Genomic DNA, 17,740 nt, shown 5'->3' on the forward strand with positions numbered 1-17,740 from the left:
AGCTTTAGGGGTTAATACATTTATTAGAGTAGCGGCGAGGTCCGGTCGGCAGATTAGGGGTAAATACTTGAAGTTAGGTGTCGGCCATGTTAGGGAGGGCAGATTAGGGGTTAATACTATTTATTATAGGGTTTTTGAGGCGGGAGTGAGGCGGATTAGGGGTTAATAAATTTATTATAGTAGCGGTGAGGTCTGGTCGGCAGATTAGGGGTTAATAAATATTATGTAGGGGTCGGCGGTGTTAGGGGCAGCAGATTAGGGGTACATAGCTATAATGTAGGTTGCGGCGGTGTACGGAGCAGCAGATTAGGGGTTAAAAATAATATGCAGGGGTCATAGATAGCGGGGCGGTAGATTAGGGGTTAATAAGTGTAAGGTTAGGGGTATTTAGACTCGGGGTACATGTTAGGGTGTTAGGTGCAGACTTAGGAAGTGTTTCCTCATAGGAAACAATGGGGCTGCGTTAGGAGCTGAACGCTGCTTTTTTGCAGGTGTTAGGTTTTTTTTCAGCTCAAACTGCCCCATTGTTTCCTATGGGGGAATCGTGCACGAGCACGTTTTTGAAGCTGGCCGCGTCCGTAAGCACCGCTGGTATTTAGAGTTGCAGTGGCGGTAAATTATGCTATACGCTCCCTTTTTGGAGCCTAACGCAGCCCTTCTGTGAACTCTAAATACCATCGGTATTTAAAAGGTGCGGGAGAAAATAAGCACGCGTAGCTAACGCACCCCTTTGGCCGCAGAACTCTAAATCTAGGTTATAGTGTGTTGTGGTTTCGCAATAAAAAAATGCCTCTGAAAATAGCCCAGCGGCAAAAGCGGCTGCCTTTTTCCACATGTGAAGGTATAAGAAACCACCGAGTGCACAAAATTATAATTTTCAATTGTGCTCTCTAAAGGCACAATGATCTAAAACCCAATGGGCTTGTGAGATTATTTTTTTTTAAATCATAATTTTTTATTAAGGTTTTTATAAATAACGGCGTAACAGAAAGTTATATATGTCCTTTAACAATGACAATAACAATATCAATACAGTCATGGATACAAACTCTTGGTGCTTCAAAAGAATGAATATCTACCTGTAAAAGAATACTTAAAATGAAATATCACTGTAAACACCTGGGATGATGACTTATTTGTCAGCAATGCAATCAGATCCTATAAAAATGAAACCTCATTTTTTTATTTTATAAGCCAACAAATTAACACTCTTGAACCTATGTGTAATAGTTTAGTGCACTGGAGATAAACTAGAATGATACAAAGCCAATCATTGGGCAAGACACATTAACATGAGAATATAAACATATTATCTTAAAGGAAGTAGCGTAAAGTATATGAACAATGGACGTCCCTTGACTTAATAATGGTCACTCTTGGACCAAGTGATTTGTTTCAAAAATATTATATGTCAAAGGACTCATGAAAAGTGATACAGTTTAAAACAGTTTTAAATCCTCTCATTACTCAACAGATCACTCTTGGACCCTCAACAACATAGATAACATAGGGAGGAACTAGAATATTACATACGGTCACTTATGGACCATGACACACTACATAAAACATTGAATTAGTTTGACAAAGTTAGCTGTACATATGCTGACTCTACTAGGCTATTTAGGAGGGAACACCCTGTTTAAAATATTCCTCTGCTAGGCAAGAGCTGTCCAAGAAATTGCCTGACTAAAATTAATGTTGTATCCGGTTATCTTACATGTAATTAAGAAATCATGCTTAGTCAGTGAATGAGCTGATCAAAATATAGATATTATAGGGGAGCGTACTAGAGCTGAACAATAAAAGTTGTCACTGTATATTTTTACCAAGAGTTAACATTAGTATGGTGATCCAGCATAGACCTTTTAGTTTAATGCTAAGAGATATGAGTATAGCTGATATGCACTCTCTATTATAGTCCTAACTTCTCAAGTCCCAAATTATATTAAGACAGCCACAGGGAACAAGTCCTTAGGTATTAGCATATTGTCACATATTAGAAAAGGGAAACCTAGGAGGTTGATAAACTAGGATGATATATTACAAAATCTCTTAGTGAAAGAGATATTAAGTATAAAAGGCTCCTCTTGACTCAATTTCCTTGTAATGTGTAATGAGCAGTTGTAAGAAATGTGACCAACTTGGGCTTCTAGGTAAACTTTTGACGAAGTGAGAACTTAACCCTATACAGCATCATGCAAAAATGTATCTAAAAGAGTAAACAGTGTGCTAGTATGTAGAAGGTCTCAAAACTTAAGTGTAGATGTGAGTGCTTACATTAGTGCATATTAATAACACAACAAACTTAAAGGGACATGAAACCCACATTTTTTCTTTCATGATTTAGAAAGAGCATGTAATTTTAAACAACTTTCTAATGTACTTCTATTATCTAATTAGCTTCATTCTCTTGATATTCTTTGCTGAAAAGCATATCTAGATATGCTCAGTAGCTGCTGATTGGTAGATGCACATAGATGCCTCGTGTGATTGGCTCACACATGTGCATTGCTATTTCTTCAACAAAGGATATCTAAAGAATGAAGCAAATGCGATAATAGAAGTCAATTGGAATGTTGTTTAAAATTGTATTCTCTACCTGAATCATGAAAGAAAATGTTTTGGTTTAGTGTCCCTTTAACAATAACTGAGCTCCCTGTAATAGACACCCCTCCTTAATGAAAACTTAAACTCTAAGTAGAGAAACGTAAGCGACCATAATATGCATTGTTTGCCAGCTACCTCTGTTGTATATTTCCAAATGTTCAGTATGTTATAACATGTAAAACGATAAGCATATGTAAAATCTTCACAATTTCTAAGTTACTCTCATGTAGGAATCAGTCCAGAGTTCCAAAATTCTAACATCGCTGAGAGCTGTTGGTGAAGGCTCATATTATAGTCGTGATGAACAGGGCCGTCTTAATATTGACTGGACCCTGGGCAAAAATGTTCTTGGGCCCCCCCCACCCCATGCAATTTCGCTCTCCACCCCAACATCCCAAAAAACAACTAAATCAATTTATTTTATTAAAAAAAAATGATTAGCCCAGCAGTAGTAGCACTGCTGGGCTAATCATTTTTTAAAAAAAATGAAATAAATTGCAATATGTGAAACTGGACCTAAGCAGTGCTAATAAGTAAATAAATATATAAATCCCTCCACTGTGGATTCATTTAATATGCTTTTGAATGTGATTCTGGTGTGAGGTTAGCTGGTTAAATAGATTTAGGGCAGGCAACAGGAGCAAAGCAAGGTAAAGACTGAGGAGGAAGCATGGAGGTGCAGACAAATATAAGTTTACTGACTGGAACAGCAGAACTACCATGGGAAGCTGTAAAATCTGAGACAGAGATAAAACAAAAACTATAAAAATAAACCTTACATTAATGTGTGAAGTATCAGCATGACACTATACATCAGCCACAACAGCACATGTCCCTTCTTTGCTAGGAACAAGTTCCCTCTCACCCTGTACTAAACAATGCTGCATGGGGAGGGGCATGTGTGCACTCACTTATTCTTCCCACTGACACCTTTCTACAAAGCACTGTTCCCCTAACAAACTTCAGTTAGTTGATCTTAGGGCCACAGCAGAAAGAGCAGGGCTAAGGGGACCAACAGACTGGATGCTGTCTGCCCAAGGCTGCATGGATACAGTGTGAGACAAGTCACATAGCCTCAAGACTGAAGAGAGCAGTGTGTGCAGCTGCACAGATGCTCAAAACCTCATGTGCCTGCCGCTCCAGCTTTCTGCTGCATGCGCATACAGTCAGCCCTCACCAGAAACAATCCCCACCACCAGAGCAGTTACCTGGTAACAGTGGTAACCCCAGCAGGACCTTTTTTGATGCAGTGGGAAAGACTGGATGCCGAGTTAGGGCTTAGCATTCAGTGCTGCACAGTGCACATCTAAAACAACACATGGCAATAGCTTGGCATGTCACATGACACTGGCACGGTCTGACACAGTTTCTCACAAATAAATATAAGCAGAGAACTTTTGACTGTGACAGTATTAGGACTGAATGTGTGTGTTCCCCATGTCACATCAGCAGTATGGTATGAACCAAAAAAATTTTTTTATTTTTTTTAGGACTCTTCGGCCCCTCGGCCCCTCGGCCCTCAACAAAGACTGGGCCCTGGGCAGCTGCCCCTTTTGCCCTGTGTTAAAGACGGCCCTGGTGATGAAGAGAGTTCAATCCTTATAGAATGTTACCCTATGCCAATTCTTAGATGAGACGATGAAGGGGTATCTGCATAATCTGATAGATTTTGGCTCCTATCAAGACGAAGCTTCATAATCTGCACTATGTTCTCGGGGGCAAAAGAGTATGCAAAGATACATAAAATGGTAGCGTCTACATCTCTGTTAGGTGGGGCGTAATACATTATGGAAATAACATCTCCAGAATCTAAACCGTCCCACTCCTTAGTGAACAATCTATTCCCCTGTGATAACTGCTAATCTGAGCTCCCTTTGCTCCACGACTTGCTGAGACTCCCTCCACCTTAACTGGCGTTATGATCACCACTCTCTGCTGCATTCTGCGCCTCGCTCCGAAGGATCGGCTGCTTCCTTCTCGGCCGGCACAGACATCAGGGGTAGGTGTGTCACTGTACCGTGACTATCTTCTGAATAGTTTGCGGGTACTGCGTCATTGTAACAGGTTGTTATATTCTGGTGAGATTGGTTGCAAGGCCCATAAATGATCGCTCTCTCTACAGCATTAGGTTCAAAGTGTGTTTCACTTCCCTCAAGGTACAGTGCTCTCAGCTCCCTTAAAAGACTGTCGTAGCCTCTGTTCATCTTTCACTCTATCTTGTTAAGCAACGCTCGCAACTCGGGATAAGGTTTCTCCATGTTCTTGTAGGATGTTATTGTTAAATTGTAGTGTAGTGCTAACTACTTTACCCGGAGAACCGGGGATCGGGGGGGGGGGGGTGTTAGAAGTGGCTTGTGAGATTTTTTAATAAAATCTCAGCAGTACTATGAAGCCCCTGTCCTAATTCTATAGAGACAATTTTTACCTTGAGAACAATGTTTCTCACAAATAAGTATTCCCTGCTTTTAAGAATGTGAGTGGGATACAGGGGTCAAGTCGGTCGGGAACACATGGGAATGGAGTTCCTGCATTATTTTGCAGGAGGAACTAAGTTCCCTCTGGACAGTGAACAGAAACCCTTCAGTAAACATTGCTGCTGCTGGTGGGAGTAGCTGGAGCACATTTTGCTTAGAGGGATAGTGAGATCCTCTAGTAATGGGCAGTAACACTTACTACAATACACTAAATGCAAGCCTGTGAGCAGTCCTGCTGTGTGATCGCCCTGCACTGTGTTGATCACATGGTGCTTACAATTCTGTGTGGCTTGCTCTGTGGTTATTTAGCTCCTCTCAACAGAAATAGGACTATTTCATCTTAAGTGGGTGTGACAGAGGAGGAGTCTCAGGCCCAATGGCAACCATTCAACCCTTCATTGGTTTTAATTTGCTTTAATTAATTAAAGTATAAAGATTATATAAATATAAACAGTGTGTTTGTGAGTGTGTATGTAAGTGTGTGTGTATAAAACAATATTAATTGTGAGGGAGGGTGGAAGTCTTGGTGAGTTCCCAAACTTTTTTCGTAGGACTTGACCCCTGGGGTGATGCATACATTACAAATAGGGCTTACAAAAAAATCATAATTTAAAAATCATGTAATATGAATATATGAAAATGTTGCAATTAAAATATGCAGTAAAAAACACCTGCTGTTTAATTGCATTAAAACTCCTGCTAAACTTGTTCTGCAAAAATGGTATTTTATAAAAATAAAATAAAAATCGTGTTGAAATAATGCAGGAAAAAAATATTTAAGGAGCACAGTTGAAACCCTAATAAAACTAAAATGGAAATGCAAAAAATGCTGTAAAAATTGTATTTATAATAAATATTAATAATATTTCTTTCATGTAATTAGCAAGAGTCCATGAGCTAGTGACGTATGGGATACACATTCCTACCAGGAGGGGCAAAGTTTCCCAAACCTCAAAATGCCTATAAATACACCCCTCACCACACCCACAAATCAGTTTTACAAACTTTGCCTCCTATGTAGGTGGTGAAGTAAGTTTGTGCTAGATTCTACGTTGATATGCGCTCTGCAGCAGGTTGGAGCCCGGTTTTCCTCTCAGCGTGCAGTGAATGTCAGAGGGATGTGAGGAGAGTATTGCCTGTTTGAATTCAATTATCTCCTTCTACGGGGTCTATTTCATGGGTTCTCTGTTATCGGTCGTAGAGATTCATCTCTTACCTCCCTTTTCAGATCGACGATATACTCTTATATATACCATTACCTCTGCTGATTCTCGTTTCAGTACTGGTTTGGCTTTCTACAACATGTAGACGAGTGTCCTGGGGTAAGTAAGTCTTATTTTCTGTGACACTCTAAAGCTATGGTTGGGCACTTTTTTATAAAGTTCTAAATATATGTATTCAAACATTTATTTGCCTTGACTCAGGATGTTCAACATTTCCTTATTTCAGACAGTCAGTTTCATATTTGGGATAATGCATTTGAATATATCATTTTTATCTTACCTTAAAATTTGACTTTTTCCCTGTGGGCTGTTAGGCTCGCGGGGGCTGAAAATGCTTCATTTTATTGCGTCATTCTTGGCGCGAAATTTTTTTTTCTATTTGCGTCATTTTTGACGTTTTTCGTGCCAAAAATGTCGGCGTTCCGGATGTGGCGTCATTTTTGGCGCTAATAGCATTTAGGCGCCAAATATTGTGGGCGTCAAATTTGTCTCCACTTTATTTAAGTCTCATTATTTGTTGCTTCTGGTTGCTAGAAGCTTGTTCACTGGCATTTTTTCCCATACCTGAAACTGTCATTTAAGGAATTTGATCAATTTTGCTTTATATGTTGTTTTTTCTATTACATATTGCAAGATGTCCCACGTTGCAACTGAGTCAGAAGATACTACTGGAAAATCGCTGCCTGATGCTGGAACTACCAAAGCTAAGTGTATCTGCTGTAAACTTATGGTAGTTGTTCCTCCAGCTGTTATTTGTATTAAATGTCATGACAAACTTGTTAATGCAGAAAATATTTCCTTTAGTAAAGTACCATTACCTGTTGCAGTTCCATCAACATCTAATGTTCAGAGTGTTCCTGATAACATAAGAGATTTTGTTTCTGAATCCATTAAGAAGGCTATGTCTGTTATTCCTCCTTCTGGTAAACATAAAAAGTCTTTTAAAACTTCTCTTTATACAGATGAATTTTTAAATGAACATCATCATTCTGATTCTAATGATTCTTCTGATACAGAGGATTCTGTCTCAGAGGTTGATGCTGATAAATCGTCATATTTATTTAAAATGGAATTTATCGGTTCTTTACTTAAAGAAGTCCTAATTGCATTAGAAATTGAGGATTCTGGTCCTCTTGATACTAAATCTAAACGTTTAGACAAGGTCTTTAGATCTCCTGTGGTTATTCCAGAAGTTTTTCCTGTTCCTGGTGCTATTTCTGAAGTAATTTCCAGAGAATGGAATAATTTGGGTAATTCATTTACTCCTTCTAAACGTTTTAAGCAATTATATCCTGTACCGTCTGACAGATTAGAGTTTTGGGACAAAATCCCTAAAGTTGATGGGGCTATTTCTACCCTTGCTAAACGTACTACTATTCCTACGTCAGATGGCACTTCCTTTAAGGATCCTTTAGATAGGAAAATTGAATCCTTTCTAAGAAAAGCTTATCTGTGTTCAGGTAATCTTCTTAGACCTGCTATATCATTGGCTGATGTTGCTGCAGCTTCAACTTTTTGGTTGGAAACTTTAGCGCAACAAGTAACAGATCATGATTCTAATAATATTATTATTATTCTTCAACATGCTAATAATTTTATCTGTGATGCCATTTTTTATATTATCAGAGTTGATGTCAGGTTTATGTCTCTAGCTATTTTAGCTAGAAGAGCTTTATGGCTTAAAACTTGGAATGCTGATATGTCTTCTAAATCAACTCTACTTTCCCTTTCTTTCCAGGGTAATAAATTATTTGGTTCTCAGTTGGATTCTATTATCTCAACTGTTACTGGTGGGAAAGGAACTTTTTTGCCACAGGATAAAAAATCTAAAGGTAAAAACAGGGCTAATAATCGTTTTCGTTCCTTTCGTTTCAACAAAGAACAAAAGCCTGATCCTTCATCCTCAGGAGCAGTTTCAGTTTGGAAACCATCTCCAGTCTGGAATAAATCCAAGCCTTCTAGAAAAGCAAAGCCAGCTTCTAAGTCCACATGAAGGTGCGGCCCTCATTCCAGCTCAGCTGGTAGGGGGCAGATTACGTTTTTCAAAGAAATTTGGATCAATTCTGTTCACAATCTTTGGATTCAGAACATTGTTTCAGAAGGGTACAGAATTGGTTTCAAGATAAGACCTCCTGCAAAGAGATTTTTTCTTTCCCGTGTCCCAGTAAACTCAGTGAAAGCTCAAGCATTTCTGAAATGTGTTTCAGATCTAGAGTTGGCTGGAGTAATTATGCCAGTTCCAGTTTTGGAACAGGGGCTGGGGTTTTATTCGAATCTCTTCATTGTACCCAAGAAGGAGAATTCCTTCAGACCAGTTCTGGATCTAAAAATATTGAATCGTTATGTAAGGATACCAACATTCAAAATGGTAACTGTAAGGACTATCCTGCCTTTTGTTCAGCAAGGGCATTATATGTCTACAATAGATTTACAGGATGCATATCTGCATATTCCGATTCATCCAGATCACTATCGGTTTCTGAGATTCTCTTTCCTAGACTAGCATTACCAGTTTGTGGCTCTGCCATTTGGCCTAGCAACAGCTCCAAGAATTTTTACAAAGGTTCTCGGTGCCCTTCTGTCTGTAATCAGAGAACAGGGTATTGTGTTATTTCCTTATTTGGACGATATCTTGGTTCTTGCTCAGTCTTTACATTTAGCAGAATCTCATACGAATCGACTTGTGTTGTTTCTTCAAGATCATGGTTGGAGGATCAATTCACTAAAAAGTTCATTGATTCCTCAGACAAGGGTAACCTTTTTAGGGTTCCAGATAGATTCAGTGTCCATGACTCTATCTTTGACAGACAAGAGACGTCTAAAATTGATTTCAGCTTGTCGAAACCTTCAGTCACAATCATTCCCTTCGGTAGCCTTATGCATGGAAATTCTAAGTCTTATGACTGCTTCATCGGACGCGATCCCCTTTGCTCATTTTCACATGCGACCTCTTCAGCTCTGTATGCTGAATCAATGGTGCAGGGATTACACAAAGATATCTCAATTAATATCTTTAAAACCGATTGTCCGACATTCTCTGACGTGGTGGACAGATCACCATCGTTTAATTCAGGGGGCTTCTTTTGTTCTTCCGACCTGGACTATAATCTCAACAGATGCAAGTCTTACAGGTTGGGGAGCTGTGTGGGGGTCTCAGACGGCACAAGGGGTTTGGGAATCTCAGGAGGTGAGATTACCGATCAATATTTTGGAACTCCGTGCAATTTTCAGAGCTCTTCAGTCTTGGCCTCTTCTGAAGAGAGAGTCGTTCATTTGTTTTCAGACAGACAATGTCACAACTGTGGCATACATCAATCATCAAGGAGGGACTCACAGTCCTCTGGCTATGAAAGAAGTATCTCGAATTCTGGTTTGGGCGGAATCCAGCTCCTGTCTAATCTCTGCGGTTCATATCCCAGGTATAGACAATTGGGAAGCGGATTATCTCAGTCGCCAAACGTTGCATCCGGGCGAATGGTCTCTTCACCCAGAGGTATTTCTTCAGATTGTTCAAATGTGGGAACTCCCAGAAATAGATCTGATGGCTTCTCATCTAAACAAGAAACTTCCCAGGTATCTGTCCAGATCCCGGGATCCTCAGGCGGAGGCAGTGGATGCATTATCACTTCCTTGGAAGTATCATCCTACCTATATCTTTCCGCCTCAAGTTCTTCTTCCAAAAGTAATCTCCAAGATTCTGAAGGAATGCTCGTTTGTTCTGCTGGTAGCTCCAACATGGCCTCACAGGTTTTGGTATGCGGATCTTGTCCGGATGGCCTCTTGCCAGCCGTGGACTCTTCTGTTAAGACCAGACCTTCTGTCACAAGGTCTTTTCTTCCATCAGGATCTCAAATCCTTAAATTTAAAGGTATGGAGATTGAACGCTTGATTCTTGGTCAAAGAGGTTTCTCTGACTATGTGATTAATACTATGTTACAGGCTCGTAAATCTGTATCTAGAGAGATATATTAGAGAGTCTGGAAGACTTAAATTTCTTGGTGTCTTTCTCATCATTTTTCCTGGCATTCTTTTAGAATTCCAAGAATTTTACAGTTTCTTCAGGATGGTTTAGATAAAGGTTTGTCCACAAGTTCCTTGAAAGGACAAATCTCTGCTCTTTCTGTTCTTTTTCACAGAAAGATTGCTAATCTTCCTGATATTCATTGTTTTGTACAAGCTTTGGTTCGTATAAAACCTGTCATTAAGTCAATTTCTCCTCCTTGGAGTTTGAATTTGGTTCTGAGGGCTCTTCAAGCTCCTCCTTTTGAACCCATGCATTCATTGGACATTAAATTACTTTCTTGGAAAGTTTTGTTCCTTTTGGCCATCTCTTCTGCCAGAAGAGTCTCTGAATTATCTGCTCTTTCTTGTGAGTCTCCTTTTCTGATTTTTCATCAGGATAAGGCGGTGTTGCAAACTTCTTTTGAATTTTTACCTAAGGTTGTGAATTCCAACAACATTAGTAGATAAATTGTGGTTCCTTCATTATGTCCTAATCCTAAGAATTCTAAGGAGAAATCGTTGCATTCTTTGGATGTTGTTAGAGCTTTGAAATATTATGTTGAGGCTACTAAGTCTTTCCGTAAGACTTCTAGTCTATTTGTCATCTTTTCCGGTTCTAGGAAAGGTCAGAAAGCTTCTGCCATTTCTTTGGCATCTTGGTTGAAATCCTTAATTCACCATGCTTATGTCGAGTCGGGTAAAACTCCGCCTCAAAGGATTACAGCTCATTCTACTAGGTCAGTTTCTACTTCCTGGGCGTTTAGGAATGAGGCTTCGGTTGATCAGATTTGCAAAGCAGCAACTTGGTCCTCTTTGCATACTTTTACTAAATTCTACCATTTTGATGTGTTTTCTTCGTCTGAAGCAGTTTTTGGTAGAAAAGTACTTCAGGCAGCGGTTTGAGTTTGAATCTTCTGCTTATGTTTTCATTAAACTTTATTTTGGGTGTGGATTATTTTCAGCAGGAATTGGCTGTCTTTATTTTATCCCTCCCTCTCTAGTGACTCTTGCGTGGAAAGATCCACATCTTGGGTAGTCATTATCCCATACGTCACTAGCTCATGGACTCTTGCTAATTACATGAAAGAAAACATAATTTATGTAAGAACTTACCTGATAAATTAATTTATTTCATATTAGCAAGAGTCCATGAGGCCCACCCTTTTTGTGGTGGTTATGATTTTTTTGTATAAAGCACAACTATTCCAATTCCTTATTTTATATGCTTTCGCACCTTTTTATCACCCCACTTCTTGGCTATTCGTTAAACTGATTTGTGGGTGTGGTGAGGGGTGTATTTATAGGCATTTTGAGGTTTGGGAAACTTTGCCTCTCCTGGTAGGAATGTGTATCCCATACGTCACTAGCTCATGGACTCTTGCTAATATGAAAGAAATGAATTTATCAGGTAAGTTCTTACATAAATTATGTTTTTCCTTATTATAAAATGAATTTCCCAGTCACTGCTAGGGGTATGAACAGAAGCATTCCATGGGATTTGTTGAAATTTCACTGTCAGGTCTGGTGTATTCTGTAAACATTTTCTCCCTGCAGTTCTCACTGTTTTTTCTCACAAACTGAAAGGTGACTAGATTGTGTCAAAAGACACAAAACACATATTACTCTTATAGAGAAACACCAGCATATAAAAGTAGTGGCAATTGTATTGGCACTATACACTGCAAGCAGAGTAACCACCCGGCTCCCTGATAACTTACCCAACATAATTTTCCTTTCCAGTAAGCTCCATTACTTTCTATGGGAGACATTGCACAACTCGCAGGAAAAAGCCATTTTTTTAGATAATTCTCCAAGGTCAATCCCTGCAAGTGTCAGCATGGCTCTAAGTATTGGGTTTTGTGCATACAGACAGAGCTAAGATAAGGAAGTCTTTGTGTATGTAAAGAGTGATTAGATAATGCGTATTACTCAACAAGCTAAGCCCATTTGGTAGGATTAAAGTTTCAAAGAGAAGACACAGCTATTTCATATGGAAAAATTGACATAAATGTTAATTTCCCATAAATGTTCTACTCTACAGCTGGTATAAGTCATTGTAAACCAATTTTACAATAAATCATCCCTGTAAGTAATACTAGCACTATTATTCATTAATGATTTAAACTTAATATGAAAATAGATTTTCTATAAAGATCATTAAAATAAAGGACTAAGCTTTAGGAAAATTAGGCCTAGATTTGGAGTTTGGCGTTAGCCGTGAAAACCAGCGTTAGAGGCTCCTAACGCTGGTTTTAGGCTACCTTTTTGGAGTCACTCAAAAAAGGGTCTAACGCTCACTTTTCAGCCGCGACTTTTCCATACCGCAGATCCCCTTACGTCAATTGCGTATCCTATCTTTTCAATGGGATCTTTCTAACTCCGGTATTTAGAGTCGTGTCTGAAGTGAGCGTTAGACATCTAACGACAAAACTCCAGCCGCAGGAAAAAAGTCAGTAGTTAAGAGCTTTCTGGGCTAACGCCGGTTTATAAAGCTCTTAACTACTGTGCTCTAAAGTACACTAACACCTATAAACTACCTATACACCCCTAAACCGAGGTCCCCCCACATCGCCGCCACTCTATTAAATTTTTTTAACCCCTAATCTGCCGACCGCCACCTACGTTATACTTATGTACCCCTAATCTGCTGCCCCTAACACCGCCGACCCCTATATTATATTTATTAACCCCTAATCTGCCCCCCTCAACGTCGCCTCCACCTGCCTACACTTATTAACCCCTAATCTGCCGAGCGGACCGCACCGCTATTATTATAAAGTTATTAACCCCTAATCCGCCTCACTAACCCTATAATAAATAGTATTAACCCCTAATCTGCCCTCCCTAACATCGCCGACACCTAACTTCAATTATTAACCCCTAATCTGCCGACTGGAGCTCACCGCTATTCTAATAAATGTATTAACCCCTAAAGCTAAGTCTAACCCTAACACTAACACCCCCCTAAATTAAATATAATTTAAATCTAACGAAATTAATTTACTCTTATTAAATAAATTATTCCTATTTAAAGCTAAATACTTACCTGTAAAATAAATCCTAATATAGCTACAATATAAATTATAATTATATTATAGCTATTTTAGGATTAATATTTATTTTACAGGTAACTTTGTATTTATTTTAACCAGGTACAATAGCTATTAAATAGTTAAGAACTATTTAATAGCTAAAATAGTTAAAATAATTACAAAATTACCTGTAAAATAAATCCTAACCTAAGTTACAATTAAACCTAACACTACACTATCAATAAATTAATTGATCGGAACAGCCAATAGAATGCGAGCTCAATCTGATTGGCTGATTGGATCAGCCAATCGGATTGAACTTAATTCTGATTGGCTGATTCCATCACCCAATAAGAATATTCCTACCTTAATTCCGATTGGCTGATAGAATCCTATCAGCCAATCGGAATTCAAGGGACGCCATCTTGGATGACGTCATTTAAAGGAACCGTCATTCGTCGTTCAGTCGTCGGCCAGGATGGATGTTCCGCGTCGGAGGTCTTCCTGCTGCCGCTTCGCTCCGGATGGATGCCGCTTGGATGAAGACTTCAATCGGATGGAAGACCTCTTCTGCCCCGCTTGGATGAAGACTTCAGCCGGATCATGGACCTCTTCAGCCCCCCGCTTGGGCTTGGATCAGGACATCGGAGGAGCTCTTCCGGACGGATCGGTGTGATACCCGGTGAGGTGAAGACAAGGTAGGATGATCTTCAGGGGCTTAGTGTTAGGTTTATTTAAGGGGGGTTTGGGTTAGATTAGGGGTATGTGGGTGGTGGGTTGTAATGTTGGGGGGGGTATTGTATGTTTTTTTTTGCAGGCAAAAGAGCTGAATTTCTTGGGGCATGCCCCGCAAAGGGCCCTGTTCAGGGCTGGTAAGGTAAAAGAGCTTTGAACTTTAGTAATTTAGAATAGAGTAGGGCATTTTTTTATTTTGGGGGGCTTTGTTATTTTATTAGGGGGCTTAGAGTAGGTGTAATTAGTTTAAAATTGTTGTAATATTTTTCTTATGTTTGTAAATATTTTTTTATTTTTTGTAACTTAGTTCTTTTTTATTTTTTGTACTTTAGCTAGTTTATTTAATTGTATTTATTTGTAGGAATTGTATTTAATTAATTTATTGATAGTTTAGTGTTAGGTTAATTGTAGGTAATTGTAGGTAGTTTATTTAATTAATTTATTGATAGTGTAGTGTTAGGTTTAATTGTAACTTAGGTTAGGATTTATTTTACAGGTAATTTTGTAATTATTTTAACTATTTTAGCTATTAAATAGTTCTTAACTATTTAATAGCTATTGTACCTGGTTAAAATAAATACAAAGTTACCTGTAAAATAAATATAAATCCTAAAATAGCTATAATATAATTATAATTTATATTGTAGCTATATTAGGATTTATTTTACAGGTAAGTATTTAGCTTTAAATAGGAATAAGTTATTTAATAAGAGTTAATTAATTTCGTTAGATTTAAATTATATTTAACTTAGGGGGGTGTTAGTGTTAGGGTTAGACTTAGCTTTAGGGGTTAAGACATTTATTAGAATAGCGGTGAGCTCCAGTCGGCAGATTAGGGGTTAATAATTGAAGTTAGGTGTCGGCGATGTTAGGGAGGGCAGATTAGGGGTTAATACTATTTATTATAGGGTTAGTGAGGCAGACTAGGGGTTAATAACTTTATTATAGTAGCGCTCAGGTCCGGTCGGCAGATTAGGGGTTAATAAGTGGAGGCAGGTGGAGGCGACGTTGTGGGGGGCAGATTAGGGGTTAATAAATATAATATAGGGGTCGGCGGTGTTAGGGGCAGCAGATTAGGGGTACATAGGGATAATGTAAGTAGCGGCGGTTTACGGAGCGGCAGATTAGGGGTTAATAATAATATGCAGGGGTCAGCGATAGCGGGGCGGCAGATTAGGGGTTAATAAGTGTAAGGTTAGGGGTGTTTAGACTCGGGGTACATGTTAGAGTGTTAGGTGCAGACGTAGGAAGTGTTTCCGCATAGCAAACAATGGGGCTGCGTTAGGAGCTGAACGCGGCTTTTTTGCAGGTGTTAGGTTTTTTTTCATCTCAAACAGCCCCATTGTTTCCTATGGGGGAATCGTGCACGAGCACGTTTTTGAGGCTGGCCGCTTGCGTAAGCAACTCTGGTATCGAGAGTTGAAGCTGCGTTAAAAATGCTCTACGCTCCTTTTTTGGAGCCTAACGCAGCCTTTATGTGGACTCTCAATACCAGAGTTATTTTTATGGTGCGGCCAGAAAAAAGCCGGCATTAGATTTTCGGGTCGTTACCGACAAAACTCCAAATCTAGCCGTTAGTGATAACACAAGGAACACATTTTTTTAATGGATTTCAGCTTTAGTCAATAGTTAATGGTATAAATAAGTTACCCATCAAGTAGTCTGTATTGTGTTCATCCACAGCATCAAAATCTTGTTTATTCCAAACATATCTGGCATTCTGTGAGCAGAATAAGAGGACTGTTAAAAGTTAATATACATAGTTATACCTCATAAGCAAGCACAATAACAAAATGTATGCTTACCAGATAAATTCCTTTTTTTCCTGGCAGTCCACAACTTCATTCATTACTGTTAGGAATATCAACACCTGGCCACCAGGAGGAGGCAAAGACACCCCAGCCAAAGGCTATAAATATCCCCCCACTTCCCCCCAGTCATTCGACTGAGGGAACAAGGAACAGTAGATGAAACATTAGGGTATAGAGGTGCCAGAAGAAGATAAAAAAGGGGGCCGCCCAAACCAAAAACAAAGGGCAGGGGCGTGGACTCTCCCTGCCAGGAAAGAAAGTAATTTATCTGGTAAACATACATTTTGTTTTCTTTCCAAAGGCAGGGAGAGCCCACAACTTCATTTATTACTGTTGGGAACCAATACCCAAGCTCCAGAGGACACTTATAAATGAACGGGAGGGACAAAAAAGAAAATGCGGACCCTAAACTGAGGGCACCACAGCCTGCAACACCTTTCTCCCAAAAGCTGCTTCGGCAGAAGCAAAAACATTGAACTTATAGAATTTTGAAAATGTATGCAAGGAGGACCAGGTAGTCGTCTTACAAATCTGATCCATAGAGGCTTCATTCTTAAAAGCCCAGGAGGAAGTCACTGCCCTAGTGGAATGAGCCATAATCCTCTCAGGAGGCTGCTGTCCTGCTGTTTCATAAGCTAAACAGATAATACTCCTCAACCACAAAGACAATGAAGTTGCAGTGGCCTTCTGGCCCTTGCGCCTACCAGTATAAAGAACGAACAAAGATGAAGATTGCCTGAAATCCTTAGTAGCCTGAAGGTAGAGCTTCAAAGCACGAACCACATCCAGATTGTAGAGTAAACGTTCCTTCGATGAAGAAGAATTAGGACAAAAGGAAGGAACAACAATATCTTGATTGATGTTGTGATTTGAGACCACCTTAGGTAGGAATCCTAGCTTAGTACGTAAAACAGCCTTATCAGCATGGAAAACAAGGTAAGGGGGGGTCACATTGCAAAGCAGAAATCTCAGAGACTCTGCAAGCTGAGGCAATGGCCAACAAAACCTGAACCTTCCAGGACAAAAGCTTATGATCAGCAGCATGCATGTGCTCAAACGGAGCTTATGAAAAACACAAAGAACAAGGTTGAGGCTTCAAGGCGGAGCAATGGGTTTGAACACCGGTCTGATTCTGACCAGAGCCTTAACGAAGGATTACACTTCCGGAAGATCCGCAAATCTCTTGTGTAGTAAAACCGATAGGGCAGAGATCTGACCCTTCAAAGAACTGGTGGAGAGACCCTTCTCCAAACCATCTTGGAGAAAAGACAAAAGAACAGTAACCTTCACCTTGTGCCATGGAATACCACTTTCCTCACACCAATGAAGGTAAGTCAGCCAAACCTTATGGTAAATGCATTGAGTAACTGGCTTCTGAGCTTGGATTAAAGTATCTATGACTTTATCAGAGAAGCCTCTTTTGGACAAGACTAAGCGTTCAAGTGCCACGCAGTCAGTTGTAGAGAATCTAGATTCTGATGTAAGAATGGGCCCTGCATTAGGAGGTCCTTCCGATAAGGCAACCTCCTCGGAGGGTAGGAGAACATTTTCACTAGATCTGAGAGGCTGCAGTCATGGACTTCTGTCCATCGAAGGATTAGGGACACTTCCATCATCGCTAAGGAACTTCTTGTTTCTCCCTGATGGTTGATGTAAGCGGCCCAAAGTTATATTGTCTGATTGAAATCTGATATACTGGGCAGAACTGAGCTGGGGCCATGCCCTTAGAGCATTGAGAGTCACCCGGAGCTCCAAGATATTTTTTTGATTCGAAGAGAAAATTCTTCTCGGTACCACATCCCCTGTGCCATCCTGGGACCCCAGACAGCTCCCCAGCCTGCAAGGCTGGCGTCCGT

General features: G+C 39.7%; 1 protein-coding gene across 1 annotated transcript in view; it reads right to left on the minus strand.

Annotated features, from left to right (window-relative positions):
• The window catches only part of LOC128655429 (alkaline phosphatase-like), a 96,006-nt gene that overhangs the window by 36,364 nt on the left and 41,902 nt on the right, over window positions 1-17,740 (minus strand). The window contains 1 exon segment of the mRNA XM_053709059.1: window positions 15,724-15,793. Within this exon segment, the coding sequence (XP_053565034.1) occupies window positions 15,724-15,793 (70 nt within the window).

The sequence above is a fragment of the Bombina bombina genome, chromosome 4, assembly GCF_027579735.1.
Source record: "Bombina bombina isolate aBomBom1 chromosome 4, aBomBom1.pri, whole genome shotgun sequence".
In the NCBI taxonomy this organism is placed as follows: Eukaryota; Metazoa; Chordata; class Amphibia; order Anura; family Bombinatoridae; genus Bombina; species Bombina bombina.